Below are 22,483 nucleotides of genomic sequence, written 5' to 3'. Positions count from 1 at the left end.
TTTCTTAAATGTACCAAGGCTCGCTTTATGGCTCAGCATGTGATCAGTCCTGGAGAATATTCCATGTGCACTTAAGAAGAATGTGTATTCTGCTGCTTTTGGATGGAATGCTCTATAAATATAAATTAAGTCCATCTGGTTTAATGTGTCATTTAAGGCCTGTGTTTCCTTACTGATTTTCTGTCTGGATGATCTGTCCATTGATGAAAATGGGGTGTTAAAGTCCCCCACTGCATATTATTATGTTACTGTTGATTTCTCCTTTTATGGCGGTTAGTATTTGCCTTATATATTGAGGTGTTCCAATGTTGGGTGCATATATATTAACAATTGTTACATCTTCTTCTTGGATTGATCCCTCGATCATTATGTAGTGTCCTTCTTTGTCTCTTACGTTAGTCTTTATTTTAAAGTCTATTTTGTCTGATATGAATATTGCCACTCCAGCTTTCTTTTGGTTTCCATTTGCATGGAATACCTTTTTCTATCCCCTCACTTTCAGTCTGTATGTGTCCCTAGATCTGAAGTGGGTCTCTTCTAGACAGCATATATACAGGTCTTGCTTTTTTTATCCATTCAGCCAGTCTATGTCTTTTGGTTGGAGCATTTATTTTTAAATTTTTTTTTAAAGTATTAAAGAAAATAACGTTACTTAAAAAAATTTTTTTAATACATTTATTTATTTATTTTTGGCTGTGTTGGGTCTTTGTTTCTGTGCGAGGGCTTTCTCTAGTTGCGGCAAGCGGGGGCCACTCTTCATCACGGTGCGCGGGTCTCTCACTGTTGCATCCTCTCTTGTTGCAGAGCACAGGATCCAGACGCGCAGGCTCAGTAGTTGTGGCACACGGGCCTAGTTGCTCCGTGGCATGTGGGATCTTCCCAGACCAGGGCTCGAACCCGTGTCCCCTGCATTGGCAGGCAGATTCTCAACCACTGCACCACCAGGGAAGCCCCCATTATATAATATATACCACATCTTCTTCATCCATTCATCTGTTGATGTACACTTAGGTTGCTTCCATGTCTTTACTATTGTAAATAGTGCTGCTATGAACATTGGGGTACATGTATCTTTTCGAATTAGAGTTTTTGTCTTTTCTGGATATATACCCAGGAGTGGGATTGCTGGATCATATGGTAGCTCTATTTTTAATTTTTTAAAGAACCTCCATACTGTTCTCCATAATGGCTGTACCAATTTACATTCCCACCAACAGTGTAGGAGGGTTCCCTTTTCTCCACACCCTCTCCAGCATTTATTATTTGTAGACTTTTTGATCATGGCCATTTTGACTGGTGTGAGGTGATACCTCATCGTAATTTTGATTTGCATTTCTCTAATAATTAAGCATGTTGAGCATCTTTTCATGTGCCTATTGGCCATCTGTATGTCTTCTTTGGAGAAATGTCTATTTAGGTCTTCTGCCCATTTTTTGATTGGGTTGTTTGTTTTTTTGTTATTGAGTTGTATGAGTGTCTGTATATTTTGGAAATTAAGCCTCTGTTGGTCACATCATTTGCAAATATTTTCTCCCATTCCATAGGTTGTCTTTTCATTTTCTTTATTGTTTCTTTTGCTGTGCAAAGCTTTTAAGTTTCATTAGGTCCCATTTGTTTATTTTTGCTTTGATTTCTTTTGCCCCTAGAGAGATTGACCTAAGAAAACATTGGTATGATTTATGTCAGAGAATGTTTTGCCTATACTCTCTTCTACGAGTTTTATGGCGTCACATCTTATATTTAAGTCTTTAAGCCATTTCAAATTTAGTTTTGTGTATGGTGTGAGGGAGTGTTCTAACTTCATTGATTTACATGTGGCTGTCCAAGTTTCCCAGCACCACTTGCTGAAGAGAACTGTCTTTTCTCCATTGTATATTCTTGCCTCCTTTGTCAAAGATATAATTGACCGTAGGTGTGTGGGTTTATTTCTGGGCTCTCTATTCTGCTCTCCATTGATTCATATGCCTGTTTGTGTGCCAGTACCAAACTTTTTTGATTACTGTAGCACTGCAGTATTGTGTGAAGTCTGGGAGGGTTATGCCTACACCTTTGTTCTTTTTCCTCAGGATTGCTTTGGCAATTCTGGGTCCTTTGTGGTTCCATATAAATTTTAGTATGATTTGTTATAATTCTGTGAAAAATGTCATGGGTAATATGACAGGGATCACATTAAATCTGTAGATTGCTCTGGGTAGTATGGACATTTTAATGATATTAATTCTTCCAATACAAGAGCCTGGGACACCTTTCCATTTCTTTGAATCACCTTCAGTTTCCTTAATCAATGTGTTATTGTTCTCAGCACATAAGTCTTTCACCTCCTTGGTCAGGTTTATTCCTAGGTATTTTTTTTCTTTTTTGGATGCGATCTTAAATGGAATTTTTCTTTTACTTTCTCTTTCTGATATTTCACTGTTAATGTAAAGAAATGCAATGGATTTCTGTATGTTAATCTTGTAGGCTGCTACCCTGCTTATTTGGTTTATCAGTTCTAATAGTTTTTGTGTGGAGTCTTTAGGGTTTTCTACATAAAGTATCATGTCATTTGCATATAATGACAATTTTACCTCTTCCCTTCCAATTTGGATACCTTTTATTTCTTTTTCTTGTCTGAATGGTGTGGCCAGGACTTCCCATACTGCATTGAATAGAAGTGGTGGCAGTGGGCATCCTTGTCTTGTGCCAGGTTTTACAGGGAAGGCTTTCAGCTTTTCACTGTTGAGTATTATATTGGCTGTGGGTTTCTCATAAATAGCTTTTATTATGTTGAGATATATTCCTCCTATACCGTCTTTGGTGAGTTTTTTTTTTTTTTTTTTACCATGAATGAATGTTGAATTTTATCAAATGCTTTTTCGGCATCCATTGACATGAACATGTGATTTCTGTCTTCTCTTTTGTTGCTGTGGTGTTATCACAATGATTTGCGTATGTTGAACATCCTGAATCCGTTTTCAGTTAATTTTTGTGTATGGTGTAAGACAGTGGCTCAGTTTCATTCTTTTGCATGTGGTTGTCCAGTTTTCCCAACACCATTTACTGAAGAGACTATCCTTTTCCCATTGTATATTCTTGGCTCCTTTGTCATAAATTAATTGACCATATATACGGGGGTTTAATTCTGGGCTCTCTATCCTGTTCCATTGATCTATGTGTCTGTTTTTATGCCTATACGGTTTTGATTACTATAGTTTTGTAACATAATTTCAGGTCAGGGAGTATGATGCCTCCAGCTTTGTTCTTTCTCAAGATTGCTTTGGCTATGGGTCTTCTGTGGTTCCATACAAATTTCAGAATTGTGTGAGTTCTGTGAAAATGCCATTGGAATTTTGATAGGGATTGCACTGAATCTGTAGACTGCTTTGAATAGTATGGACATTTTAACAATATTAATACTTCCAATCCATGAGCATGAAATATCTTTCTACTTGTTTCTTTAATTTATTTCATCAATGTCTTATAGTTTTCAGCATACAGGTCTTTCACCTTCTTGGTTAAATTTATTCCTAGATATTTTATTATTTTTGATGCAACTGTAAATGAATTGTTTTCTTAATTTCTCTGATAGTTTGATATTAGTGTATAGAAATGCAACAGATTGCTGTATCTTGATTTTGTATCCTGCAACTTTACCAAATTCATTTATTAATTCTAACAGTTTTCTGGTGGAGTCTTTAGGGTTTTCTATATATAGTAAATTGTCATTTGCAAATAGTGACAGTTTTAATTCTTCCTTTCATTTATTTTTCTTCCCTAATTGCTCTGGGTGAGGCATCCAATACTATGTCAAATAAAAGTGGCAAGATTCGGCATCCCTGTCTTGTTCCTGATCTTAAAGGAAATGCTTTCAATTTTTCATTATTGAGTATGATGTTAGCTGTGGTCTTATCATATACGGCCTATATTATGTTGAGGTATGTTCTCTTTATACACACTTTGTTGAGAGATGTTGAATTTTGTCAAATGCTTTTTCTGCATCTATTGAGATGATCGTATAATTTTTATCCTTCATTTTGTTAATGTAGTGTACCATAATGACTGATTTGCACATGTTGGACCATCCTTGCATCCCTGGAATAAATCCCACTTGATCATGGTGTATGATCCTTTTAATGTATTGTTGAACTTGAGTTGCTAATATTACACTGAGGATTTTTACTTTGATGTTCATCAGGGATACTGGCCTGTAATTTTCTTTCTTGCGGTGTTACTTGTCCAGTTTTGGTGCACCAGCTCTTTAAAGCTTCTTCCCAAAGCAAGTCTCATGGCCACACTTAACTTCAAGTGGGCAGAGAAGTATAATCTTATCATATGCCAAGGAGAGAAGATGAGAATATTTGTTAACAGCTCTAATCATTACTCTACCTGGGAAGTCAGAGGAAACACCTCTGATTATTACTCTATATTACTTTTATTGCTTGACCACTTTACAAAGAGCATATGTTACTTTATCATTTAAAAACACATTCACATGTAGATTTCATATCTGTCCATAGATGAAGATTTATACTTTGGACTGTGGGGTGAAAACTGAGGAAATGCTACTGTCTGATTATAGTAACCTTAACTACAAGTTCAATTTTAAGTGTCGGTAATAAACTTGTTTTAAAAAGGTTGTATCAGCAGGGTTAATGTAATAAAGTAACATCAAATTCTACAAATGGTTTTTAGTTTTTCTATTAAGCTACACAGATTAGTCTAATAAACTGGCAATTATCCATCTCCCCATTGGCCTCAAAAATGTGAAGCTGTCTCTTTTAGTCCTCAGAATAAATATGTGTATGTGCAACCTGGGTATTATTAAGTGCAATTTGTAAAAAAGGAAACTGAAGTGTGAGACACATAGCAGTTAATTCAATGGGCCATGATTTTCCCCCCAACACTTTATTTTAAAAATTCAAACAAATAGAATAGTTGAAAAAACTTCTCAGTGCATACTCAGAAAGCCAACACTTAGAATCTATATTTAACATTTTGCTACGTTTGCTTCATCACATATATATTCATCTATCTATCATCTATTGATCTTATTTTTTATTCATTTCAAAGTAAGTTGCAGACAGCACTATCCTTCACCTCTAAACATCTTAATTAGATTTCGGTATTTATATTCTGTATTTTAAAAGTTAAGTTATATATTAGAACGCACAAGTGTATACTTGCGTAAGTTCTAATAAATACATCCACCCATGTAACCAAAATCTCTATCAAGATATACAACAATTCCATTATCCCAGGAAGTTCCCTCACATTGGGTCTTGATTTGAACACAAGATCTCTAAAGTCTCTAAAGTCCACAGTCTTTCCCACAACACTATGCTACTTCTTTTAAAAAGGCCCAATGTATAAATACATGAAGCAATAAGAATTCTATTTCTAACCCTCAATAATTAAGGTAGCTGAAATATGGAAATATGAAAGGTAGAAAATACTAGAGATTCCCTCCACTAAAGCCAGACAGCCTAGGTATTTAATATCTGTAGCACAATGACTGTATCACTTTTTGTTTACTAATTTCCACTGAATAAATACAAATCTCTACTTCCTTCCCCAAGAGTTAAAGAATTAATCAAGGAGGTATGGACATGACAATAACAACCATCTCATATGTTCATCTCTTATACCTTCAATTAAACTAATAATGCTTCAGGGCAAGACCATTTCTTAGGCTTGTAAGGCAAGCACTAGGTCAAGTGCTATACACTTTAGTGATTACTATGAGAGGCAGTGAGGAACACTGTGTTTTGAGGAAAACACAAAACCTTTGGAATCAGCCAAATCTGGATTCAGATCTCTTCATATTTATTTAGCTATAGAACCATGTACAAGTTAAACTTCTCTAAGCCTCAGTATATCATATGTAAAATAAGGCCTATATTTGGCCTTCCTATCAATGTCAGGTTTCTCAAATAGACGATCTACATGCAGACCCAGGCAAGAGAAGCCCCTACCCTGGACCTCAGGCTTTTGGGGGAATTTTATGTAACAGTTTGTTAATTTAACTTAGTATGTATATGGTATGTAGGTCTACATTTATATTTGCTCCAGATCCTGCAGATGTTACAAATGGGCCTGCCTGTATCTGCTACTAATAACCTAACATGTGTATTGCCATATTCACTTTCAAATATTACCCTATTTAGTCACACAACATTACCATGAGTTAGGTTTCATTAATCCCATTGTGCAGATAAAGAAACATGTGGTGAAGAAACCTACCCAGCGCCCTTATCTTCTATCACCATATCACTCTCTTCTTAACTCCCAAATAGCTGAGCTTCCTTCTCTAACATATTATCAATATTTCACTCTCCAAGACAATATGCCCCTAATCCCTAAATCTACTCCCTATTTTCCATGACCTGTTGGTAGCACCTGATACTGTTAATAATTTTTCCTTTCTTAAAACAACTTTCTCTTTGGTTTCTAAGGCTAGACTATTTCATTTCTTCTCTTAGCTTTTGCTCTTTTTCTGTCTCCTCTTGTTAGAGTTTTGGTGAAGAATGAATAAGATCATGTTTTTGGAGACTGTCAGCATAAAGCATATATTCAATAAGAGGTAGGGTTTCTTTTTAACCTAAAAAGAATAGCTACCATTTTTAAGAATGGTGTCAATTACTCTACTAGGTGATACACACACAGGCACACACACTATTCCATTTATCCTAAAAGCACCATACAATCGAAGTTCAGATTGGCTGACAAATTAACCTGTATTAGAAACCAGGCTCCAACAATTCCTAGGTTTAGGATACTAAGTCACTTAACTTCCCTGAGCTTCTGCTTCCCCATCGTGTAATTTTATAATGTTCTTGTGAGAATTAAACGAAACACAGGATATAAAAACACAAAGTACATGGTACACAGTCAGTAAATGTTAAACTCCTTTCTCTCCTTGTTGCTACCAGGTGAATACATTAATTTTTTATCCTTCCCTTGTGTGCATTTCTAAAAACTAAGTCCTTGATCTCTTGACCTTCTTTCTTTACTCTATACCTACACTCTGTCACACTTGGGAGTCCAACTCCTCCAGAAAGATAGTTTTGAATTATCTGTGACCATTTCTAAGTGTGCAGGCCCACATCTCTAAGTTTTGCTAGTACTTTCTGCTTGAGAATCCCACTGCATACCATATCAAACTCCTCCTTTCCCTCACAAAGAATGGAAAGCAAAAGACTGGGAGTGGGTGACATAAAATGTTACACAGACAAAATTAATAGGATGCATGATAAAGAAGCTAATTTTATGGTTTCAAGCTTGCCTGAGAAAATTACAAAACTGGAGAAGATTCTCATAGATCATGTCTAAAGTTTTCTCCCCTTTTCCTCATTCTTCAGACATGAAACTCTAATCCTTCTATTTCCCTAACCCACAAAGCCAAAAATGTTCCCATTCCATTGAATTCCCTTACATTTAAATGCTCCATTCATCTAACACCTAATAATACTCTATCTTCTATTACCAATTTTCTTACATTTACATCTTATTTTCCTAACTTTTCTGTAAGTTCTTTAAGGCCAATAACCATCTCTTATACTTTTCGTATTCTACATAATGCTAATCGACTACTGCTATAAAGATATGGTCAAGAATTCAGAAATTATAAATTAAGATGTTTTCAGATCTTTTTCTGACATGGAAGGAAAACTTTTCAAGCCAAAAGCTGTGATCCACAAATAGAGAAGGTGTGACAAACAGGAAATTTTCTATTTCTCTCTCATGGATTTTAGTTTTGGCTTTAAACAGAAAAAAAACCCTTTAACATATATTTCCTTAGCCATGTGTTAATACTTTATAAATTATTTCCAGGAACTGTACAAGCTTTTCTTCAAAAACTACTTATACCAGCATACCTTGGAGATACTGCAGGTTCGGTTCCAGACCACCACAATAAAGCAAATATCGCAATAAAGAGAGTCACACAAATTTTTGGTTTCCCAGTGCATATAAAATTTATGTTTATACTATTACTGTAGTCTATTAAAGTGTTCAAAGGCATTACATCCTAAAAAAACAATATACATACCTTAATTAAAAATACTTTATTGCTAAAAAATGCTAATCATCATGTGAGCCTTCAGCAAGTCATAATCTTTTTACAATAGTAACAAAAAAGGTCACTGATGACGGATCACCATAACAAATATAATAATAATGAAAAAGTTTGAAATATTTAAAGAATTTCCAGAATGTGACCGAGAGACGTAAAGTGAGCAAATGCTGTTGGAAAAAAGACGCCGATAGACTTGCTCCATGCAAGATTGCCAAAAACCTTCAATTTGTAAAAAAAACACAATATCTGAGAAGCATAGTAAAGCAAAGCACAGTAAAACGAGATATGCCTGTATTTTCTAATACAGTTACTAGTCATTAATTTCTGTAGGCAAATAATTCCTAAAACTATAAGTCTCAAAAACCACACAATGTAGACTGATGTGCTATTTATTAAATATTAAATAATTTTAAAACTTTCAAAACCGAGATGATAAAAATACTTAGTCTAAAGTTTATTAAAAGAAATGGCTTTCTTCTTTGGTTGAATATATTTAATAACTGGGAAAATTTGATTAAATTAATTTTCTTTACGGTGATCAAAATAGAAGAACTGTAGGACAATAAAACTGATTTTGATTTGCTTGTTTTACCTGAGTAGCTTTATCTTTCATGCATGAAGGGTAATGAACATGAGGATCTCGTGGCCACTGTCCTGTGAGATAAGGTCGTATCCAAGAAGAGGTTCGCCTTATTGTACCAGAGGTTCGAACTTGATGAGATTTTGGCCTGTCCACTCTAAAAAAGTGAAAAAAGATTAGATTAGTCACTAATGAATAAAGTAAAACTTAAAATTATTTAACCTTCATAGTTTGTAAAATATCACTCTGTGAATTTTCCCTACAATATTTATTTACCCTAATAGCCCTCCTGCATGATGTGATGAAATTTATAGACCCTCTCCCAGAGGAAAATACATTCACATATTAAATTTTGCACACACTTCCAGGGCTCTCACACCCCACAAAGCCCATCCATTTTAGAGACCTATTCTAAAACCTGTATATCATCTCCACTGCCATTACTTTAATTAAGACTTCATCATGTCTCAACTGCCAGTTTCCTAAATGCTATCTCTGCGTCCACCCTAACTAAATCTTACAGTGCCACCTCCCTCCACTGCTTAAAAAAATTTCCATGGTTATTCACTGTCTTTAACTTAAAGCCCATTATTTTTCACAATTCAGCTCCCATATACATCAATACTTGATGTCTTGCTACTCCTCCATAAACCCATGTTAACTACGAAATGCCATACAAACTAACTGCAATTTCCCAAATGTAAAACGCTCACTTCTCTGCCTCTATACCTTCTATTATCTCCTGCACCTAAAATGTTCTCCTTCCCTGTTCACTTGACAAAAACTTATCTTCAAGATCAGCTCAGGTGTCACACTGCCTCTGTGAAACCTTTCCCAATGCTCTTCTTTTCTCCATCTCTGTCCTTTTTAAAGATATATGCACTCTCCTCTGCTTGCCTGGAGCCCTAAATTTGTCTTTCTTCCCCAACTAGAGCATACGTTTGGTCCCTACAGATTGAAAAGAACTTGATGCTCAATACTTACGAATTTATTCACAGCTACACAAAAATAACATGTATAAAGAATCTTATATTTTAATTCAGCTTCCTCATTTATGGATGAAGAATTTGAAACCCAGAGGGATAAAATTAAACTGTCCAATGAAACAGAACTGCTAACAGGTGATAGAGGTAAAAAGGAACCAAGATCTCCAGACATTCTACACAGTTCAATCAGTCTACAGTAATAATCTAGTTCTCCTCTCCATATAGGTACCATAGGTACCTCTGCTGAAAATTAAAATGATCATACTGAACTCTTTAGTTTCATTACAAAGAAACTATAAAGGATTTTTCATATATGAATCTCAAATAAGTTATACTACTAATGTGCATTGAATAATAAAATCCAGTGGATTACAAGCACCAAGGCTCAGTCTTACTCAGAGTTATATCTCACATCAAACAAAATGTCTTGCACATTACAGAGGGCCAAGAAACATTTGTTATTGAATACTGTCCTTTAACTATCCTTCTGAAACCAAAATACAAAATTGGGCTTTTTAAATCGGAAAACAAAAGAAAATGCAGCATACTGTGAACTATCATATTATTTACATACAGTCGTTCTCAGTTCTGTGGGGGACTGGTTCTAGGACCCTCACGGATACCAGAATCTGAGGAAGCTCAAATCCCTTATATTTGGCCATCCACCTCTCCGGGTTCCACATCCTTGGACACAGAGGGCTGGAGGGCCAACTTTATCTTACAACTGCAGTTCTGATTTCTTCTTTGACCCAAGAGTGTTAGAGAAGATCTGAAAATTACACAATTTCCTTCCTATCTTTATTACTTAGCTCTAATTTTATTTTGCCATAGGCAGAGAGTCTAGGACAATCTATTTCTACTCTTTGGAATCAGCTGAAATTTTATTTGTGACCAAAAATCATGGTCAATTTTCATAAATATTTCATGAGTCATGGAGAACATATATTTTCTGTTTTCAGAATAGTTATTTTTCTTGTACATCAGCTGAAATAAAAATATAGAATATAGTAATAATAAAATTATTATCTTTATCTGTCACAGACTTAGAGAACTACTCAAGTTTCTAAACTACTCTTGAGATATAACAATTCTCTTTATCTCTTGCAATTTTTATCATTTAAATTTAGTTCTGGGGAATTCCCTGGCAGTCCAGTGGTTAGGACTCTGCACTTCCACTACAGGGGGCATGGGTTCAATCCCTGGTCATCGGGGAACTAAGATCCCGCAAGCTGCGCTGTGTGGCCAAAAACAAGAAACAAACAAAAAAAAGTTTATAGAAATTTAGTTCTGTATAATTTGGTTCCATATTGATTCATGACATCATCATTATGGCTTATATGCTTCACCATTGTAGTCTGTTCCATTTATTACTTTTAAGCTCTGTCAAATTGAACATTATCACCCCTTTATGCTTTCCTTCTATTATAATGTATCTGCTTTGCCTATTCTTTTCTTTTCAATTTCTTTCAATCATGCTGTTTAGGTGCGACTCTTGTATACTGTATGTAATTAGGCTTTTTGAAAAAACTTTAGAGTAGGTCTTCTCCTTATAAAAGGTATGTTCATCCCACTTATATTTATTGTTATAACAAACTTGATTAAACCTGTCATAACTTTTTTCTTCCTCTTATAAATGCTTCCTTGCTACTTGTTTTCTATGTTTTACTGTTTACTTCTTTTTCCCTTCTTACCTTTTCCCCTACCATAGGTAATTTAGAAGATATGCAGATTGTTTTTATTTCTATTACTAGGAGTTACTTCTATTAATGCTTTTAAATATTTTTTCTGGCTATAAAAGCAATATGCACAAATTTTAGCAACTTCAGGAAACATGGAAAATTAACATGTCTCTCATAATCTGATTTATAATAATTTGTTTAAAACTTTTTAAAGTTACTTTACATTCCCTCCACCAAGAACAAAAAGACAAAAACAGTGTATCCCTTGAAAAAGAACATTTATAGCAATAAAAAAGGCCTACATAAAGGTCAGCCACAACCAGAAAATGAAAAGCCACTATATGCGAAAAACTTGTGCCTGAACTTTAAACTGCTCCAAACTATTATGAAAGTTGTATGTAGTCTACTTATAGTTATTAAAACTCCTGTTAACTTGGTGAACAATAGGGATCATTTTTATGTTTTATAATAAGTATATAAAGAATCTATAAACAAATCCCTTGATACATATAATATTCTAATCTATACTTTATTATATTATTAATCACTGGACCTTTGTCTATCCCTTTCAAAGGATCCCATTTCTCCCCTTAGTGTCCATTCTCTCTGATTACCTACTGTCAGAATTGTGGTCTTTATGTTATTTTGACTGAGTACTCCTAATAGTAAATAGCTAAGTATGCAGCAATATGTGCAGTTATTTATTTATAAATGAGGTATATATTATATGACTAATATGTTATATATAGTGTAAACCTAAGTAGAAATTTGCACATGATATAAAAAATAAAAATATGTATAAAAAAATGGAAGTTACATTTTCTTCCTGTATCTCATAAGTGGGTGGCCTTACTTCAGTGTGAAGACCACTGGGATAAGGGACTTTAAATTGGGTGCTCCCAAGGCCCAAGGAGCAGTGGCAGTCATCAGCTTGGACTCTGAAAACCTAGGCTCCAACATTTGGTGTAGAAACACTCACCTTGTGCTGAGTATCAGAGGGGGACATTCTTACCAACGAGAGAGCCAAGAAACAGATTTGGCAACCTTTTTCTGGGACAGCACGGACCAGAACTTCTGGTGTCATTAAATTTATGAGTTTTCTTGTATTTTCCCTTAACCAAAAGGAGCTTTTGTACTTTTAAATGTTGTATAAATGTGTTATGTTGGGTGAGAGCCTGAGGTTTTTGAACTGGAAACTTCCTGAAATTTATATCTCCATGTGGTTACCATAAACATAATGTAATAAAAGGGAAAAATATGAATTGGGTGCTAAATTCAATCTACAGATTGGCCAGTTAGCTCTAATTCTGTGATATAATGCTATTGCTTAATTGTGTTAAGAATGTGTAAACAAGCATCACACATTACCAATACCAAAATAACAAAAACGGTCTGCCTTAAATAGAAAGAATAAGGTAGGACAACATGGTATCAATATCCTGTTATAAAATTCGCTCTACCAGGGACTTCCCTGGTGGACTAGTGTGGGGGACTCTGCGCTCCCAATGCGGGGGGCCTGGGTTCGATAACTGGTCGGGGAACTAGATCCCACATGCATGCCGCAACTAAGAGTCCGCATGCCACAAATGGGAGCCCACATACTGCAAGGAGGATCCCGTGTGCCGCAACTAAGACCCAGCACAGCCGAGATAAATAATAAATAAATAAATAAATATTAAAAAAAATTGGCTCTACCAGTCATGATTTTTTAAAAAATTATAGTATATGAAGTAAATATACTTGAAAGGTTATATTTCAAACATATGCTTTAAAAGATTCTCACCATTGCTCACACAAGGAAAATTTCAAAGAAATGTAGTTGTTAGTAATTTCCACGTAAGTTATTTGAAGGGTGAAAATTCAAAATAACTTTAAAAATTGGCAAGGATAGTACTCTTCCAAGATATGATTAGCCATAATAACCCCACTTAACCAAATATCAGTAGGGCCTTATTTACCAACACATTCATCATAAGCAGTGCGATTCTACTTTAACTTATTAGATAAGTTATTAAATAACACGACTTATTCCTATTATCCAAACTATCATGGCAATGAGTTAGATTTTAACTGCCTCAACATCTAAGCCTTGATTCTCCCAAATTTTTATTTATTTAATTTGCGGTATTATTGCCTACCAATTCAGGTTTTACAATTTAGTGCAACAATAAAAATCAACACTGGTTTTGCATTATAGTAGTCCCCTCTTATCCTCACTTTCACTTTCCACAGTCAACCATGGTCTGAAAATATTAAATGGAAAATTCCAGAAATAATTCATAAGTTTAAGATTGGGGGGCAGAGTCAAGATGACGGACTAGGAGGACATGGAATTCACGTCTCCACACAACTAGGGCACCTACCAGGCACCGGTGAGGGACCACAGACACCTAAGGGGAGGGGAGAAACCCCCAGTGACCAGGTAGGACGTGGGGCATGGGGGGAGTGAGAGGGGGAGAAGTGGAGGTGGGATGGGACTGGCGCCCGTAACGGGTGGCTGCTGGAGGGGAAGGGATCCCACCCCAAAAGGGGGAAATTGGGGGACCACTGGGAGGGCAGAGGATCAAAAGGGAGCATGGCCAGTTCTCCCCTGCCCACTTGGGCCCCCAGGAGCCTGCTGAGATCCCGGTCCTGATCCTATGCCCACGAAGGTCCCCTCCAGCTGCATGGGTCCTGAGGGAGTGGGCGGGAGGGAAGGGAAAGCAAAAGTAAAGGCCAGACCTACTGGACTGGAACCCCTGAGGGGTGGCTGGGGGAGGGGAGGAGTTCCTACACCCAGCAGGACACACCCATGGTTAGGGGTCCAGCAGGGACTGGGGAGACCCCGGGGGAGATGGGGAGTGGGGGCGTGGAGGAATGGAAGGGAACGCAGCCAGTGCTTTCCCTGTCCACTTAGGCACCAGAGAACCTGTTGGGCTCCTGGGCCTAATTCTCTGCCCTCAGCGCCTCCCTCCTGCTGCACAGAGACCAAGCCCCACCCCTACACCCCCACCCAGGGCCCTACCTCTACACTCAGAGAACCCCTCCAATGGGCTGGGCCTAAACCGCACCCACACACCCTCACCCACGGCCTTGCCTCCAAACCCCAAAACTCCACACTCTGAAGGCCCTCCTTTGGACGTGCTGCCTCTCCCCTTCTGTAGGTCCTAAGTAGAGGCCCTGCCCGACACTTGAACATCACCCGCCCAGGCCACGCCCCCAAGACCTTTTCTGGCTGCATGGGTACTAAGCCTAGGCCCTGCCCCACCGTAACCCCCGCCACTGCCTACGTTCCAACCCTGCCTAAACTCCGCCCCCCATAGCCAAGGCTTTTTTCTTTCCTTTTTTCCTGTTTTAGATTGGGGTTCTGTTTTACCCTGTTGATTACTTGTTCTTCATTCATTTATATGTTTATTTTTCTAATAAATCTTTTATTTTTCTAATTTTATTTTATTCTTTATAGTTTGTTATTGTTCTGCTCCTTTTGGCTTGTTCCCCCACCCCCCTTTTTTCTTTTTCTTTTTTCTGTTACAGTTTTATTTTACCTTGTTGCAGTTGTTTCAATTATATTATTATTTTTCCTAATATATTTTTGATCTTTCTAATTTTATTTTGTTTTTTATTCTTTGTTATTGTATTGCTCCTTTTCCTCTTCTTTTTTTTTTTTGCCGCACCACATGCCTTATGGGATCTGGTTCCCAGGCTACAGGTTGGGCCCGAGCTCCTGTGGTGGCAGCTCCGAGTCCAAACTGCTGGACTAACAGAGAACCTCAGACCCCAGGGAATATAAATCGGAGTGAGGCCCCCCAGAGGTCCTCATCTCAGCACCAAGACCTGGCTTTATCCAACTGCCTGCAAACTCCAGTGCTGGATGCCTCAGGCCAAATAATCACTAAGACAGGAATACAGTCCCACCCATCAAAGAAAAAAAAATGAAATGACAAAAAATATGTTACAAATGAAGAAGCAAGGTAAAAACCTACAAGACCAAATAAATGAAGGTGAAATAGGCAACCTACCTGAAAAATAATTCAGAGTAATGATAGTAAAGACGATCCAAAATCTCGGAAACAGAATGGAGAAAATAAAAGAAACATTTAACAAGGATCTAGAAGAACTAAAGAGCAAACAAACAGTGATGAACAATACAATAACTGAAATTAAAAATACTCTAGAAGAAATCAATAGCAGAAGAACTAAGGCAGATAAGTGAGCTGGAAGATAAAATGGTGGAAATAACTGCCAGGGAGCAGAATAAAGAAAAAAGAATGAAAGAATTGAGGACAGTCTCAGAGACTCCTGGGACAATATTAAACGCACCAATATTCGAATTATAGGGGTCCCAGGAGAAGAAGAGAAAAAGAAAGGGTTTGAGAAAATATTTGAAGAGATTATAGTTGAAAACTTCCCTAACATGGGAAAGGAAATAGTCAATCAAGTCCAGGAAGCGCAGAGAGTCCCATACAGGATAAACCTAAAGAGAAACATGCCGAGACACATATTCATCAAACTACCAAAAATTAAATACAAAGAAAAAATATTAAAAGCAGCAAGGGAAAGGCAACAAATAACATAAAAGGGAATCCCCATAAGGTTAACAGCTGATCTTTCAGCAGAAACTCTGCAAGCCAGAAGGGAGTGGCAGGACATATTTAAAGTGATGAAGGGGAAAAAACCTACAACCAAGATTACTCTACCCAGCAAGGATCTCATTCATATTCAATGGAGAAATCAAAAGCTTTACAGACAAGCAAAAGCTAAGAGAATTCAGCACCACCAAACTAGCTTTACAGCAAATGCTAAAGGAACTTCTCTAAGTGGGAAACACAAGAGAATAAAAAGACCCCCCAAAACAAAGCCAAATCAATTAAGAAAATGGTAATAGGAACATACATATCGACAATCACCTTGAATGTAAGTGGATTAAATGCTCCAACCAAAAGACACAGACTGGCTGAATGGATACAAAAACAAGACTGTCTATATGCTGTCTACAAGAAACCCACTTCAGACCTAGGGACACATACAGACTGAAAGTGAGGGGATGGAAAAAGATATTCCATGCAAATGGAAATCACAAGAAAGCTGGAGCAGCAATACTCATATCAGATAAAATAGACTTTGAAATAAAGACCGTTACAAGAGACAAGAAAGGACACTACATAATGATCAATGGATCAATCCAAGAAGAAAACAAAACAATTGTAAATATTTATGCACCCAACGTAGGAGCATCTCAATATATAAGGCAAATGTAAATGGCTTTAAAAGGAGAAATCGACAGTAACACAATAATAGGGGACTTTAACACCCCACTTACACCAATAGATCATCCAGACGGAAAATAAATAAGGAAACAGAAGTTTTAAATGACACAAGAGACCACACAGACTTAATTGATATTGTTGGGACATTCCACCCCAAAGCAGAATACACTTTCTTCTCAAATGCACACAGCACATTCTCCAGAATAGATCACATTTGGGGTCACAAATCAAACCTTGGAAAATTTAACAAAATTGAAATTGTATCAAGCATCTTTTCCGACCACAACACTATGAGATTAGAGATCTATTACAGTAAAAAAAACAGTAAAAAAACCCCACAGATACATGGAGGCTAAACAGTGCGCTGCTAAATAACCAAGAGATCACTGAAGAAATTGAAGAGGGAATCAAAAAATACCTAGAAACAAATGACAACAAAAACATGACGATCCAAAACCTATGGGATGCAGCAAAAGCAGTTATAAGAGGGAAGTTCATAGCAATTCAAGCTCACCTCAAGAAACAAGAAAAATCTCAAATAAAACTTCTAACCTTACACTTAAAGCAACTAGAAAAAGAAGAACAAAGAAAACCCACAATTAGTAGAAGGAAAGAAATCATAAAGATCCGAGCAGAAATAAGTGAAATTGAAACAAACCAAACAATAGCAAAGATCAATAAAACTAAAAGCTGTTGCTTTGAGAAGATAAACAAAATTGGTAAACCTTTAGCCAGACTCATCAAGAAAAAGAGGGAGAGTACTCAAATCAATAATATTAGAATTGAAAAAGGAGAGATTACAACTGACACTGCAGAAATACAAAAGATCATAAGAGACTACTACAAGCAACTATATGCCAATAAAATGGACAACCTGAAAGAAATGGACAAATTCTTGGAAAACTACAACCTTCCAAGATTGAACCAGGAAGAATTAGAAAATATAAACAGACCAATCACAGGTAATGAAATTGAAACTGTAATTAAAAATCTTCCAACAAACAAAAATCCAGGACCCGATGGCTTCACAGGTGAATTCTATCAAACACTTAGAGAAGAGTTAACACCTCTCCTCCTCAAACTCTTCCAAAAAATGGTGGAGGGAGGAACACTCCCAAACTCATTCTACGAGGCCACCATCACCCTGATACCAAAACCAGACAAAGATATCACAAAAAAAGAAAATTATAGACCAATACCACTGATGAACATAGACGCAAAAATCCTCAACAAAACACTAGCCAACAGAACCCAACAACACATTAAAAGGATCATACACTATGATAAAGTGGGATTTATCCCAGGGATGCAAGGATTCTTCAATAAACGCAAATCAATGCGATACACCATATTAACAAATTGAAGAATAGAAACCATATGATCATCTCAATAGATGCAGAAGAATCTTTTGACAAAATTCAACACCCATTTATGATAAAAACTCTCCAGAAAGTGGGCATAAAGGGAACTTACCTCAACATAATAAAGGCCATACATGACAAACCCACAGCAAACATCATTCTCAGTGGTGATAAACTAAAAGCATTTCCTCTAAGATCAGGAACAAGACAAGGATGTCCACTCTCGCCACTCTTACTCAACATAGTTTTGGAAGTCCTAGCCATGGCAATCAGAGAAGAAAAAGAAATAAAAGGAATACAAATGGGAAAAGAAGAAGTAAAACTGTCACTGTTTGCAGATGACATGATACTATACATAGAAAACCCTAAAGATGCCACCAGGAAACTACTGGACCTAATCAATGAATTTGGTAAGGCTGCAGGATACAAAATCAATGCACAGAAATCTCTTGCATTCCTATACACTAACAACGAAAAGTCAGAAAGAGAAATTAAGGAAACAATCCCACTGACCAGTGCAACAAAAAGAATAAAATACCTAGGAATAAACCTACCTAAGGAGGCAAAAGACCTATACTCAGAAAACTATAAAACACTGATGAAAGAAATCAAAGATAACATAAACAGATGGAGAGATATAACATTCTACTGAATTGGAAGAATCAATATTGTGAAAATGACTATACTACCCAAAGCAATCTACAGGTTCAGTGCAATCCCTATCAAATTACCAATGGCATTTTTCACCGAACTAGATCAAGAAATTTTACAATTTGTATGGAAATGCAAAAGACCCCGCATAGCCAAAGCAATCTTGAGAGAGAAAAATGAAGCTGGAGCAATGAGGCTTCCCGACTTCAGACTATACTACAAAGCTACAGTAAGCAAGACAGTATGGTACTGGCACAAAAACAGAAATATAGATCAGTGGAACAAGATAAAAAGCCTAGAGATAAACCCACGCACATATGGTCACCTTATCTTTGACAAAGGAGGCAAGAATATAAAATGGAGAAAAGACAGCCTCTTCAATAAGTGGTGCTGGGAAAAATGGACAGCAACATGTAGAAGAATGAAATTAGAACACACCCTAACACCATACACAAAAGTAAACTCAAAATGGATTAAAGACCTAAATGTAAAGCCAGACAGTATAAAACTCTTAGAGAAAAACATAGGCAGAACACTCTGTGATATAAATCATAGCAAGATCCTTTTTGACCCACCTTCTAGAGTAAGGGAAACAAAAACAAAAATAAACAAATGGGACCTAATGAAACTGAAAAGCTTTTGCACAGCAAAGGAAACCATAAACAAGACCAAAAGACAACCCTCAGAATGGGAGAAAATATTTGCAAATGAAGCAACTGACAAAGAATTAATCTCCAAAACATACAAGCAGCTCATGCAGCTCGGTATTATAAAAACAAACAAGCCAGTCCAAAAATGGGCAGAAGACCTAAATAGACATTTCTCCAAAGAAGACAGACTGATGGCCAACAAATGCATGAAAAGATGCTCAACATCACTAATCATTAGACAAATGCAAATCAAAACCACAGTGAGGTATCACCTCACACCTGTCAGAATGGCCATCAAAAAATCTACAAACAATAAATGCTGGAGAGGGTGTGGAGAAAAGGGAACCCTCCTGCACTGTTGGTGGGAATGTAAATTGATACAGCCACTATGGAGAACAGTATGGAGGTTCCTTAAAAAACTAAAAAAAGAACTACCATATGACCCAGCAATCCCACTATTGGGCATATGCCCTGAGAAAACCATAATTCAAAAAGATACACGTACCACAATGTTCACTGCAGCACTATTTATAGTAGCCAGGACATGGAAGCAACCTAAATGTCCATCAACAGATGACTGGATAAAGAAGATATGGCACATATATACAACGGAATATTAGCCATAAAAAGGAACGAAATTGAGTTATTTGTAGTGAGGTGGATGGACCTAGAATCTGTCATACAGAGTGAAGTAAGTCAGAAAGAGAAAAACAAATACCGCATGCTAACGTATATGTATGGAATTTATAAAAGCAGTACTGACGATTCTAGTGGCGGGGCAGGAATAAAGACGCAGACAAAGAGAACAGACTTGAGGGCATGGGGGGGAAGGGGAAGCTGGGATGAAGTGACAGAGCAGCACTGACATATATACACTACCAAATGTAAAATGGATGGCTAGTGGGAAGCTGCTACATAGCACAGGGAGATCAGCTCAGTGCTTTGTGATCACCTAGAGGGATGGGAAAAGGAGGGTGGCTCAAGAGGGAGGGGATATGGGGATATATGTATACATATAGCTGATTCAGTTTGTGGTACAGCATAAACTAACACAACATTGTAAAGCATTTATACTCCAATAAAGATGTTTAAAAATAATAAGTTTAAAGTTGTGCACCATTCTGAGTAGTGTGATGAGAACCATCCTGCTTCATCCAGCCCGGGACGTGAATCATCCCTTTCTCCAGCATATCGCACCTGTTAAGTCACTTAACTAGCTGTCTCAGTTATTGAATTGACTGTCTTGGTATCACAGTGTTTGTGTGTAAATAACAAATATTTTACTTAATAATGGCCCAAAGCACCAGACTAGTGAAGCTGGCAATCTGGATATGCCAAAGGGAAGCTGTAAAGCGTTCCCTTGAAGAGAAAATGTCAAAGTTCTCAACTTAATAAAGGAAGAAAAAAATTAAATGCTCTGGTTGCTAAGATCTATGGTAAGAACAAATCTTTTATCTGTGAAATTGTGAAGAAGGAAAAAGAAATTTGGCTTGCTTTGCTGTTGTACCTCAAACTGCAAAAGTTACGGCCACAGTGTGTGATAAGTACTAAGTTAAAATGGAAAAGGCATTATATTTGTATAAGATATTTTGAAAGAGACCATGTTCACATAACTTTTATTACAGCATATACTTATAACTTTTATTTTGTTATTAATTGTTCTTAATCTCTTAATGTGCCTAATTTATAAAATAAACTTTATCATAAGTATGTATGTATAAGAAAAACATAGGATACACAGGGTATAATACTATCTGCAGGTTTAGGCATTCAACTGGAGGTCTTGAAACATATCCCCTGTGGATAAGGGAGGTCTATACTATTTATATATTCAACACAATAAATTGTTTCTTATTTCATGATTACAGTTGTGATTAGAATATGTATTTAGTTTTTAACTGATCACAGTATTTCTCTACTAATTATTACAAAATTACCTCAATTCAAGAAGATTAAACAAGAGGATACCTTATCAATTAGAAACATACATTAGTATACTCAAACAATCTTTGAATTTACAAGAGCTTAAATAATAACATTGAATAAAAAATTAATATTAGCAATAAAATTGCTAAAATAAATATTCTAAAGTATGAAAGAAAATCAATTAAATAAATACTTATCATCATTACTTAAGCTAAACAGGCATCAGGAAAATAGTAATTTCATAGGTAGTGAAACCAGGTAACCACTACCACTAAATAAAACTTGCTGAATGTCTACTACTACATATGAAAAGCACTGTTCCGTGTACCAAGAGGAATTACAAAATAAGTTTCAGACTCTCCTCAAGGAATTTACATTCTGGTTGAGGGAGATACAATATGTACAATTAAACTATAATATAAAGTGGTATATTATGGCACATGCACACCAATGAAGGACAGGAAGCAAACAATAAATGAGGCAGCAGATAGCTAGAATGATGTACTCCAACTACAACAAGGGAAACTTTCAAGTAGTAAGGCTCTTACCATGCCACTTATAATCCTGTTGCTAACATCGCCTACTTAAATATTTGAGGATAAAATAGAGAATAACTAAATTCAGCAATAAAATATGATGGTTAGAAAAAAATCACATCTATTTCCAGTACTATCATCATTGTTAGGACCAGAAAATGACTCCTCATGTAGCATTCTGCAAAAAGACTTGCTCATTATATCCATCTACAGGTTGTACTTTCCCCCTCCAATTCCCCTCCCTGATGAGGGAGCAGTGGTAGGCCTGCGGTTCCTCTGGGGTTCCTACTGAGGACTATACAAAATAATTATTGCTTTCTAACAGCCAATTGGAAATTTAACTTTAAAGTGATAATAGTATAATAGGTTTAAAAACAAGGAGCTGTATTAGATAACTCTGCATCTGAATAGCATACAAGGCATTACTCTAAATAGGCAAAACTGCTTAATATCTAACTGCCAGAGCACTGTAAGATGATGTTAAACTAATTGTTCCCAACAATTTTTACTTTAGTAGCAGTGACTGAAGATTGACTGGTTAGTGAGTTTGGAAATCTGATGGATTAAGAAGCTCACCTGAAGGAGAAAATTAACAAAGTTAAGTGGAATTTCTGCAAATTAAAAAAAAGTTATTATTAGAAACTTTAAGAACTTTAGCTACAGAGAAATATGAAACAAGCCACTACGCCTTCTAAACCAACCTTAACAGGTGGTAAAGAGGATGCAATATTTTTGAGTGACATAATGTAGCCACACAGAATGTAAACTAACACACGTAATAAAAAGTGCTCACATTCTTTTCTTGGACTTTAACA

General features: G+C 36.4%; 1 protein-coding gene across 1 annotated transcript in view; it reads right to left on the bottom strand.

Moving 5' to 3' along the window:
* The window catches only part of LOC309657057 (uncharacterized protein), a gene marked incomplete at its 5' end in the record, with an annotated part of 131,418 nt that overhangs the window by 79,270 nt on the left and 29,665 nt on the right, over positions 1-22,483 (bottom strand). The window contains one exon of the mRNA XM_082454017.1: positions 8,646-8,788. Within this exon, the coding sequence (XP_082310143.1) occupies positions 8,646-8,788 (143 nt within the window). The remainder of the gene's footprint in view (positions 1-8,645; positions 8,789-22,483) is intronic.

This window comes from Balaenoptera physalus, assembly GCF_965194825.1.
Source record: "Balaenoptera physalus genome assembly, chromosome: 3".
NCBI lineage: Eukaryota > Metazoa > Chordata > Mammalia > Artiodactyla > Balaenopteridae > Balaenoptera > Balaenoptera physalus.
The sequence above is the reverse complement of the archived record's forward strand: the minus strand, read 5'-3'. Positions and strand labels throughout refer to the sequence as shown.